Genomic DNA, 11,812 nt, shown 5'->3' with positions numbered 1-11,812 from the left:
AGTAACATCTCCATCCTAGTTCTGAGATGTTAGAAGCTTCTCTTTACTCGTCCTTCCCAAGATGCCCCGATGCCCCACTGGAGGCTCTTTCAGGGTCAGGGGGAATGAGCCCCAGTATTGTTACTGGTTTTAGCATATTAATACACCATGGGAAGTTTGTGAGGCTTTCCCATGTGGGCAGGAAACTCTCGGTAGCTTGCCAGGTTCTCCCAGAGGGAGAAGTAGGCTATAAGATGCCCTCTTCTCAGCCACACGCTTCCGGGAGCTTGGTTTTAAGTCTCTGGATACTGGCTGTTGTTGGGATTACATGGTGCCGGGGGCAGTGCCTGTGTGTGACCCCTTAGCTACTGGAAAATGGGAAATCTGGGTGGAAGAGGCCCAGTCCCCATCCGAGCGGGCTTGGAGGTCTCAGCCCCGGGTCCCACACACCTGGGTTCCTCTGCTGGTACTTCATGCGTGAGGCTTGTCCGAACGTGTGGAGAGGGGCCTGGAGCATGATGTGGCTAGGTCCGGAGGTCTTCGGCCGTGGGAGCTCTGCTCGGGGCGGGGAGGGAAACCATTATAAATTATAAATTTCACAGTTAAAAATTGCAGCATTGCTGCAAATAGGTAGAAATCATCCTATCATGAAGTTCTGGAGCCTATTCCCTTGCATAGTCCTGTTGATGCAGGAAATAACAGTTTTTTTCTCAAAATTATGTTTTTAGCCCAGGATAATAGAATATTGGAAGTTAGCATATTTGAAGTCAATCTGTATGCACAGTGCCTGAACTTCGGAAAGTGTGTGTTTTATAAGTGCTGCCTAAAATGTCTTCGCCCACAAACTGCCTCAGTGATACAGGGGAGGGAGCACTTCCCAAAATCCTTTGAGGCCCTACGACCATCTTGCTGTCTGTCATGGCCGAGCGAGCCTGCAGTTGCGCATGAGAAGATGTGGTCCTGCACCTGCCCTGCAGTCCCAGCAGTTGCCCCAGCTGTCCCAGCCACCCAGCAGTCCTGGAAGCCGCCAGGGTTGCTCAGTGCTGCTCAGGGGACCTGATGGAGCTTGTGTCAGCTGCAGGCAGGGCATGTGCCTTAACTCATATATGCTCTTCAGCCTGGTAATAACTTTCTTAACCTTGTATTTAAACATCCAGGGTGAAAGTATATAAAACTGCATATACTAATGCCTAGAGCATATGCAATTGAAGTAAATGTCTTAAGGGAACTTCACCTGAAGGAAATGTGGCTGTCCTGTGGCTGTCCCACCAGTGACTTTGAAGTTTCTGTTTACATCTGGAACTTGCCCCTGTTTCTGGTAGTAGAGATGTCATATCTTTTCTACAGAGCCTGACACGTTCTTGTTGGGTATTTCTGGAGGGAACTGAATCCTGTGATGCAAGAGAGAATATGAGACACCTCAGGGCTGGGCTCACCCAGGAGATCACATACCTCGAAGGTGGGAGCCCTGTGTGATCCTCCATACATCTGCCCTTCCCCTATCATGATCCCAGCTATTCCCTTCCCCCCAATTTTATGTTCTTTTATAAAGTTCACAATAATTTGTTACATTTTACATTTATTACATATACATTACAGGAGTAATTGAATATTCCAACACCAATCCCCCACCATCATAACACCTTCCCGCCATTACTAAAAACCTTCCCACCACCACCCAAGCCTGCCCCCAAAGCAGGTACTAAATAATTTATTTTGCTTGGCTTGTTATGAGTAATGCATTAAAAACGATCCAAACAAGTTTTCCTAGAGGAAAATGCGTGAAGATTGTTGTACCTCACCCTAGAGTCATTAAGCCCTTGTATAAGAGATTACTTACAGCATTGTTACAAGTTAAGCCTTGTGTGCTAATTATTTATTCTTGGATGATGACCGTTAAAGGCCTTCTATAGCACTGGAGGCTATTTGTGGGCATGGCTGAATTCAAGCGTGAGGCTGAGTATAGAGCCAAACTTGCAGGTGAGGTGGAGGGGAGAGTGAGGAAGTAGCCTGGAGAGACAGGTCCCTTTCTGGCTTCCATCACCAGGTCAGGTTAGAAGCCGTCAAGTCTTCATGGCACCTCCCAGCGTGGAGGCAAGCACCCCACCATTGCACAGGGCAGGAGTCAAGCTGCACCTCACATCCATTTGATGGAAGCAGCCTGGGAGCTGGTCTCCACCAGCCAAGTTCTCCTGGAGCCACAGACCTAGACGAGCAAGGAATTGTTCTTTTCAAGGAAAGGAAAGTTCCAGCTCCGACTCAGGTCCAGGATCAGAGTCTTCCCTCACAGGAAAAAATTTCCAGAGGAGACAAGTAATGAAGTAAAATAATTTTCTTTAGACAAAGATGAGGGCGACTGAGTTCCATGTTCAAAAGAGAGCAGGGGCTTCTCCAGAGGGAAGTGTTGAGTGGCTGTTGTGAGGAGGTAATACATCCATTTGTCACAGATTGCCTTGGCCTGGAGCTGTCTGTGAACATAAAAATTAATCTGGGGGGCCAGAACAATAGTACAGCAGGTAGGGCGTTTGCCTTGCACGTGGCCAACCGGGTTCAATACCTGGCATCCCATATGGTTCCCCCAGCACCGCCAAGGGTAGTTTCTGAGTGCAGAGCCAGAAGTAACCCCTGAGCATTGCTGGGTGTGACCCAAAAAGCAAAAAGAAAAAAGAAAAAAAGGGGGAAAAATTAATCTGGGTATAGTAACAGGGAAAACCTTGGACTCTTGGTAGTCTTTTCATATTTGTATCCCGACCTTTGTATTCTGGTGCTTCTCCTCCAAGGGATCAACCCTTCTCTGGACGCCTCATTTCCTGCATCTCCAAAGAGCTCAGCATTTGTACCTCAAAGGGCTTGGCTTTCCTGTGTTTGGACAACTTCAAGGCTGGTGATTAATTTAAAGCATATTTTGGTTTTATTATTTTTTCAAAAAAAAATCTCCAGTCCACTATCTCTGCGTCTCCATGCCTGAAACAGAAGCAGGATTTATGAAATCTGAGGGTGGGAGTGGTGTGAGTGCCTGAAGAGTTGGGGCGAGGCGGGGGGTCACACCTGCGATACTCAAGTAATTCTGCACTCAGGAATTACTCCTGGCGATGCTCGGAGGACCATATAGGATGCTGGAGATCAAACCTGGGTGGGCCACGTCCAAGGCAAACGCCCTACCCCCTGCACTATCATTCCAGTCCTGTAAAGTGCAGGTTAACGAAGGTGCAAAGTACTCAGGAGGTACAGGTGGTCCGGAGCCACGCAGGTTTATCGAGATTATGGATTTGCTCGTACACGTGTCTCATTAGAACAGCTAGAGGGAGGGAATTGATACGCATTTCAGCCTGTGGAAGACAATATGGAACCAGGGTCTGGGGCATGTATCAATAATTGGATCTAGATGAGCTGAGTAAGAGAAGGTGTTGGGCCTTCCCATCCTCTCCCGGTGACCTTCTACATGACCACTCCAGTCTCACCCTCGTTTTTTGTTTGTTTGTTTGTTTGTTTGCTTTATAGGTCACACCCAGCGATACACAGGGGTTACTCCTGGCTCTGCACTCAGGAATTACTCCTGGTGGTGCTCAGGGGACCATATGAGATGCTGGGAATCGGACCCAGGTCAGCCGCATGCAAGGCAAACACCCTATCTACTATACTATCACTCCAGCCCCCTCACCCTTGTTTCTTATAAAAACACAATGATAGCATCAAGTACTAAGATGACCCTTTTTTGTCTGGTTTTGGGTTCATTGTTCAGAATCGCTCCTGGTGTCAATTGGGGATCACGCAGTGCCAGGCTAGAATGAGGGGTTTCTGTTCTGCTGCAAAGCGTGTGCTCCAGCTCCCTGGCTTGCTCCCTGGGACAACTCTTCCCAATGACATAATACTTTCTGTTACCTGTGCTGCCAGTGGGCCAGGGGAGTCACAGAGTCAGGGCGACACAGGAGAGTGCCAATGGCCCTCCTGCATGGTCCACCAAGATAGGAAGGCCAGGATTCCTCAGCCTGCATGAGCTGCTGCACAGTGTAGACACTGGAGTCCCCTGCTTCACCCCTGCATGATGTAGACACTGAAATACCATACCTTACCCCTGCACAATGTGGACACTGTAGCCTCATACCTCACCCCTGCATGGTGTAGACACTGGAGTCTTGTACCTCACCCCTGCATGCCATGGACACTGAAATCTCATACCTCACCCCTGCACAGTGTGGACACTGAAATCTCATACTTCACCCCTGCACAGTGTGGACACTGGGAGTCCTGTACTTCCCCTGGGTTTTCCAGGTTTGTTGTCTTCTTTTGCAGAAAATAATTTCAGGAGACAGTGAGGCAAAATATTTTCTTTTGTTTTGAGGGACTCTATCTGATGGTGGTCAGGGCTTCCTCTTGGCTCTGAGCTCAGGAGTCATGACCAGAAGGTGTTGGGGGGACTGTATGTTGTGCAGGGGATTAAAGTTGTGCGGTACCTCTGGAAGCCCTGGGAATCACGCCCACGCACCAACACCACCCCCACCCTCACCCCCATGTAAGCACATTTCCCCCTGCCTTGTTCCAGAGACTCATAAGTAAATCTTGAAAGAGACCAACTGGTCCCCCAAACTTCTCTAGCTCTGTACCTACCTCTCAGGGGGGCTGACCAGCGTGGGCCTAAGCCCTGTCAGCTGCTTGCCTCCACACCCCAAAGCCTCTGCCCTGTCTCCAGCTGGACTCCACCACCTCAGGATTACCGAACCTCACACAGAATTTAATGCTTGGAAACCTCAGGTACTCGGTTCCCTGTGGCTGAAAGCTCTGGTCTTCTTGGAATAGGGCAGAGCTACCTCCCTCCACTCCTCTGTACTTCTGGAAGCTCCTGCAGTCATGCCCACATACCACCTTGGCCGCCGTGTAAATTTGGCAGGAAGAAAAATGAACTTCAGTTGGACAGACCAATGAGAAACTGATTTCTTAAGAGTGTTCAGCGCATTTGGCGCTGTGTGATATCTACACACCCTACAACACTGATAGTCCAGATTGGATGGGATATAATGTAGAAGCCAACCAATCTTGACTAACAAAAACATTAACACAGAAGCTTAATCAGTAATAACATTTTAGTAATCTCTCTGACAAGGATATAATATCTGCACGGTGAGATACAACAGACTTTACTAATTCCAAGGAAATATTTTTTGATCATTTTTGTTAGCTACTTATGGGTAACAAGGAATATAACATCAATTACTGTGGGCCCATCACTGGGGCAAGCTTGAGGGGAGGTTGGGAAAATGGAGACAATGATGGAAGGAAGGTGAAGGTGGTGGTGGTGGGATTGGGGTTAGGATATTGAATGCCTGTAACAAATCATCACAAACAACATCATAAACCATGGTCTTTAAATAAAGTGTGGAGGAGGAAAACAAAGCGGGGTGGGATACAGGCAAGCAAGTCCCACAATTCCTGTACTATCCCTCTAGCCATATATGTGGATTTTAATTGTTTTGTTATTATGCGTATTTCAAAAAAAATGTACTAGTAAATTGAATTAAGATTTTTTTTTCCCTCTCAACCCCTCAAATCGCCTTTTAAAAAATATTTTGCGGCTGAGTGACTTCTTCCAGCCTAGTTCTCCCTCTTCAAGAACCTGGCAAGGTACCCAGAGCATCCTGCCTGCAGGGCAGAGACTGGCAAGCTCCCTGTGGCGTATTCAATATGCCAAATACAGCAGCAATGATGGGTCTCATTCTCCCTGACCCTGAAAGAGCCTCCAATCCGGCACAGCTGGGAAGAACGAGTAAAGAGAGCCTCCTAAAATCTCAGGACTAGGATGAATGGAGACTTTACTGGTGCCCACGCGAGCAAATCAATGATCAATGGGATGACAGTGGTACAGTGATAGAGTGATTTTTGGACACAGCTAACGGTGTAGTTAAGAATTATTCCTGGTGGTGCTCAGGAAACACCTAAGGTGCTGGGGACCTAATCCTGGCCAGCTGCATGCAATACAAGGGCCTTACCCAGTGTGTGATCTCCAGCCCCATGAAACATTTTTTAACAAAGAATGTAAAGCTCATGGTTTGGTATGGCCTTTATTTTTAAGAATGGAATTAATTTACTTCACTAGACCAACACCGGAGAACTAAAATCTTATTCTTAACAATGCCCAGGATCCAACCCAGTGCTGTAGCGCTGTTACATAAAACATTCTAAACTGTTTTACGGCAGCCCACCGAAATCAGATACACCTGCATCACCTGCATCACCACCACGTGGCCAACTGCCACAAAAAAAAAAGCAATTTGGGGCCTAGTGCCCAAATTGGCCGCCAGCTCCAGCAGGCTCCGCGGGAGGGCGGCGGCCGGGGTGCTCGCTCCCGGCACACTGCTGCTGCTGGCGCCTGCAGGGGCGCCGCGTCGTCCGCAACCCCGGGGACAGCGACCAGGGAAACCCCGGTCAGCCCGCAACCCCAGACCGGGTGGCCGGGCATCGCACGTGGCCACGGCGGGCCCGTGTCCGGGCGCGGGGCGGGGCCTGGAGGGGCGGGGCCTGGGTTGGGCGGGGCCTGGGGGCGGAACGGCACGGGGTCTGGATCCGCGGCGCGGGCGATGGGCGGGGCTTGCGTGGAGGGGCGGGGCCTGGACCGGCGGGCGGACGATCGGGCGCGGGGCGGGGCGATCCCGCCGGGGGCGGGGCCGGCGCCGGCGCCGGAAGTGACGCGTGGCCGTGCGTGCGGCGGCGTCGGGCTGCAGGAGAAGATGGCGGTCTCCACAGGTCGGTTTCGGGGCCCGGCGGCCCGCGTCCCTGCGGCGCCGGGGCTCCGTCCCGCCTCTCGCCGTCGGCGGCGGCCGGCGGGGCGCGCGGGAGAAGCCGGGCGGGGCGCTGCCGGGGGCGGGGCCCGCGGGGCGCAGCCCGAGCCGGCGGGGTGGGGCGGGCCGGGCGCTGGCGCCGAGGCCGGGCGGCTGCCGGGGGCGGCTGTTCGTGCCCGCGCGTCGGCCGCGCGCCCGGGGCCGGGCTCGGGCGGGCTCGGGCGGCGCTTCCGTGCGCGGGCCGCGGGCGGGCCGGAGCGGCGCGCGCCGACGGGCCGGGGGTCCCAGCGCGGGGGTCGCTGCGCCGTCGCCGTGCGTTCCCCGGGGGGTCGCTGCGCGGTCGCGTGTGCTCGGCCGGGGGTCGCTGCGCGGGGGCCGTGTGGCCCCCCGGGGGTCGCTGCGCGGGGGCCGTGTGGTTCCCCGGGGGTCGCTGCGCCGTCGCCCTGCGCTCGGCCGGGGGTCTCCCGGGGGTCGCGGCCGTCCGGGGGACGCGGGACGCCCTGGTCGCGGCCGGCGCCGGAGTTTTTTCGGAATCTGGGTTCTGTCTGCCCCAAACACCCCGGGAGCGAGGAACGGGTGCGACGAGGGCCAGCCTGGGGCCCCGGAGCAGCCTGCGCGACCCCCGCGGCGTCTCTCTGCTCGCCGCGCCTGGCTTTCGGAAGGTAGAGGTCGGGAAAAGAGGTTCCGATGGACTTGGCACCTTCACTCTAGGTGTTTGCTTTGGTGCTTTGGGGTCACCCCCGGCGATGCTCAGGAGTCACTCCTGGCGGTGCTCGGGGGCCCGGACCCGGGTCGGCCGCGGGCCAGGCAGACGCCTCGCCCCCGTGTGCGTGGGAAGCCCGTGTTTCGGGGGTCGCTTCGGCGTTCCGGTGGTTCGTCTCGCTGCCTTCGCCGTGCACGCGGCCGACCCGAGTTCCAATCCCTGCATCCCATATGGCCCCCGAGCACCGCCAGGAGTGATCCCTGAGCGCAGAGCCAGGAGGGACCCCTGAGCATCGCCGAGTGGGACCCAAAAAGCAAAAAAAAAAAAAAAAAAAAAAAAGGAAAAGTTAGGCAGTTATTTGGGTTTTCTTAGAGATGTGTTGGGCCGCACCCCGTGGTGCTCGGGGGGCCGTGGAGTAGCGTGGTGTGGCACCCTTGGCGCTCCGGGGTCCGTGGAGTAGCGTCGTGTGGCACCCTTGGCGCTCGGGGACCGCGAAGGAGCCCGGTGTTGGCATCGTGCAGGGCCGGGACACGCGTGTGCATACCCCCCGCTCAGTGACCTGTCTGTCTCCCCAGCCCCTGACTGCTCGCTTTCGCCTTTGCTGTTTCTGGACCGGGATCTTTCAGGGTCTATTCCTGGCTCTGTACTTGGAGTGACCCTGGCGTGGTTGGGGTGCCGTGTGGAGGCCAGGGGTGGAACCCGAGTGGGCTGCGCGCCAGGCGAATGCCCCACCTGCTGGGTTGTCTCCCGGATGGAGTTTTCATAAACTGCCGAGGTTTCTCCCAGCTCCGATCAGTTCTGTGGTGCTCCACTCACCTGTGTTTTCTGCTGACGTCACTGGCTGTATCTCGCCGGGGAAGACAGGAGTCTTGAGGGCACCCGGGACTTTGGTTTACTTTAGGGCCACAGCCTGCAATGTTGAAGGCTCACTCCTGGCTTTTCACTCCGGAATCACCCCTAGTGGTGCTCCGGGGACCATGTGGGATCACCCAGATTCAACCCAGACTGGCGGTGTGCAAGGCAAACACCCCAGCTCCTGGAGACTGTTTAATTTTTTAATTTTTTAAAAAATTTTGGACCACTCCTGGGGACCATATGGGATGCCAGGGATCGAACCAAGTTTGGATAAATGCAGGGCAAGTGTCCTGCATGTTGTACCATCCCTCCAACCCTGGAGACTATAAAACTTTGGGTTTTTTTGTGGGGAGGGCTCACACCCGGTGTTGCACAGTGGTTATTCCTGGCTCTGCACTCAGGAATTACCCCTGGCGGTGCTCGGAGGACCATATGGGATGCTGGGAATCGAACTGAGGTCGGCTGCATGCAAGGCAAACGCCCTACCCACTGTGCTATCGCTCCAGCCCCAAGACTATAAAACTTTGAATTGTACTTGCTATTAGTTGTACTTTTGTGTTGCTTCTTGGTAGTGAGGGAGATAAACCAGCACTATACATTTTTGAAATAAATGTTATGCACTTTGAAGCTTAAAACTAGGCTGATATAAAAGAAAACTAGACATGTCAATATTTTAAAAGAATAAGCCAAATCTGATATTTGATAGTTATTAAAGTATTGTTATTTTAAACAAGTGTTACTTAATATTTTTAAACCTTTTTTTCTTACTAGAAGAAAGCACTGAGGGAAATCATAATTAGCCTGAAGTTTTTATCTTGAAATACCATTTGTTCTTATTCTGTAGATGAGAAAACAGACCTAAAGAAATAGGTTTTTTTACATAGCTTGTTAGTAAGACAGTTGAGATTACAATCTATTTAAAAGACTTATCTTCAGTCTAGTGCTTTTTCTGAGGACTTAGGAATTGGAAAACTCAAATCATAACTCTTAGCTCTCTTTAGACTGGATGGAGGCGTTCGCATTTCTTAGCAGAATTTTTTTATTACTTACATGCTTCTCACGGACTATGATAGAGACTACACTATCTCTTGTCTTTCTGATTGCACCTGCATCAGGACTCACTCCCCATGGGGTGCAGGGAACGGACCATGGTCAGTTACATGTAAGCCACGTACTGTCTCTTGGACCCTAAGTTCCCCTTTACCGAGAGGTATTGATCTGTGGGGGTTAAGATTTTATAGGACACAATTTAAGAAATAAGGGAATAGCAGTTTATTAATGCATTTTGTAGCTGTGATTCAAGAATTTCATTTGGTAGTAATAAAAGTATTATACCAATACTTTTGTATGTGCAGTGCCTTAATCTCTGTACGTGATCTGGCCCCAATGTCTTACATCTTATGGTACTTGTATCATGAACCAGGCTTGACCCATTAATTAAAGTTTACTCTATATTTAGATTTCCCTAGAGTATACCTAAATAACCTTTTTCCGTCCCACTATCTCACTCGGAATATATTGGATGTGACTTGAAACATTGAAAGATTTATTATCATTTAAGTTTTTTCAGTGTTACAAGGGGCTCTGGTCTCTGAAGGCAGATGATTGTAAACTTGTCTTTAAAACCTCAGAAGGGATGAATTTTTAAAAATTTGATAGCAGATGTGTGTTAAGCCGTATAGATAGAAAACAAAACCAAAATAGAACTTAACCTCATAAGAAGTAGGCAGTGTTATTTATTTATTTTATTGTTTTTCTTTTTTGGTCACACCCTGTGATGCACAGGGGTTACTCCTGGCGGTGCTCAGGGGACCATATGGGATGCTGGGAATGAAACCCGGGTCGACATGTGCAAGGCAAACACCCTACCTGCTGTGTTACTGCTCCAGCCCCAGTGTTATGTTTTTTGAAACAGGAACTGGACCAACAGTGTTTTAATTCTGCCATGATAGGTCACTTGGTTATGTTAGGTATGCCACTGTGTCACTTTTTTTTTTTTTTTTTTGCCGGCACACCTGGCTGTGCTCAGGGCTTCCTCCTTGCTCTGTACTCAGGCATTTCCTGGCAGAATTTGGAAAACCATATGGGGTATTGGTGATCAAACCTGGGTCAGATACTTGCATCTTTTAAAACCTTGGTTTGGAGCCACACCTGCCTGTACTTGTGGGGCTGTGTTTGCCAGTGTTTGAACCTGGGCCACCAGCTTCCAAATCAGGTTCTTTGCTGTCTCTGGCCCGCCACTGACTATATCAGAAGGTTAGAGAACATGACATTATTTTCCCTGTCTTCAAGATGAGGGTACTTGGATGTGGGTAGAGCTTCGGAGTGGTAAATAGAGAATTGCATATATAAATCATACTATAGTATCTGGGAATTAAATGAGCTCATATTCCAGTGTGTTTTCCTCCTGACACTGAGAACTGGCTTTGGAAATTTTTCTAGGTCAGTTACGTACCTACATGTTTTTGATAAATGTTTGCTCTTGATGATTAAATAATACAGTGTTGCTATACAGACTGTCCTCTTTGTACTGTAGTTTGTCACAATAAATGACCATACAAATTGTTTAACGCAACAGGAAAAATTATGATTATCGTGTGACCTTTGGAAATGTTTACTAAAACATTAAAAACTGGTTACAAGTATTTAGGAAAATGGAAAAAGAATAGTAAACTTAGTCTTTGTTTAGTACATTTAAGTACCAGGTATTAAGAGTTAGTATTTCCAAAAAAATTTTTAGTGTTTTTATTAAAAACTCATAGACTGATTTTCTTTTTAAAAATCTAATTATTTTTTCAAAAATTAGATAATCTGTGAGATAGATCCTTAACAAAGCTGTTCATGAATTCGGTTTCAGTTTGGAACACCCATCTCCACTAATACCAGTGTCCCCAGTTTCCCTCCTGTCACTCCCCAGCCTGTCTCTGTGGCAGGCGCGTTTCTTCTCTCTCCCTCTCCCTTCCTCCCTCCCCTTCTTCCCTCCTTTTGGACATTATGGTTTGCAATACAGATACTGAAAGGTTATCGTATATATGTCTTTATATCATCATCATCATCATCATCATCATCCTGTTGATTGTCGAATTTCTCAAGCGGTCTCGGTAACGTCTTCATTCGTCCTAGCCCTGAGATCTTAGAAGCCTCTCTTTGCTCGTCCTTTAACAGTCAGTTCTTGTCCAGCGGGATCATTTCCCACTATTACTGTCACACTGGTCCCTTCTCTATCTTACCTACCCTTCGCCCCACACAGACTTATGGCTGATTCCAAGCACTGACCAGTCCTTCTAGCCCGTTTTCCCTGGCTGTGGATATTAGTCTTCTAATATATATATATATATATATATATATATATATGTATATAGCACTGCACTGTAGCACTGTCGTCCCATTGTTTATCGATTTGCTCGAGCAGGCACCAGTAAAGTCTTCATTGTAAGACTTGTTGCTGTTTTTGCATATCGAATATGCCCCAGGTAGCTTGCCGGGCTCGCCGAGAGGGTCG

General features: G+C 49.9%; 1 protein-coding gene across 2 annotated transcripts in view; it reads left to right on the top strand.

Annotated features, from left to right (window-relative positions):
• The first annotated feature begins 6,619 nt into the window (after positions 1-6,619).
• Positions 6,620-11,812, top strand: part of UBE2V2 (ubiquitin conjugating enzyme E2 V2) — a 48,234-nt gene continuing 43,041 nt past the window's right edge. Inside the window, exon 1 of one of the 2 annotated variants that reach the window (XM_055125034.1) lies at positions 6,620-6,717. In XM_055125034.1, coding sequence (XP_054981009.1) covers positions 6,702-6,717 — 16 coding nt within the window. In that variant the 5' untranslated portion in view covers positions 6,620-6,701. Of the gene's footprint in view, positions 6,718-7,170; positions 7,415-11,812 lie in introns of those variants that run through there. The other variant, XM_055125035.1, reaches the window with a different exon arrangement.

This window comes from Sorex araneus, chromosome 2, assembly GCF_027595985.1.
Source record: "Sorex araneus isolate mSorAra2 chromosome 2, mSorAra2.pri, whole genome shotgun sequence".
Classification (NCBI taxonomy): Eukaryota; Metazoa; Chordata; class Mammalia; order Eulipotyphla; family Soricidae; genus Sorex; species Sorex araneus.
The sequence above is the reverse complement of the archived record's forward strand: the minus strand, read 5'-3'. Positions and strand labels throughout refer to the sequence as shown.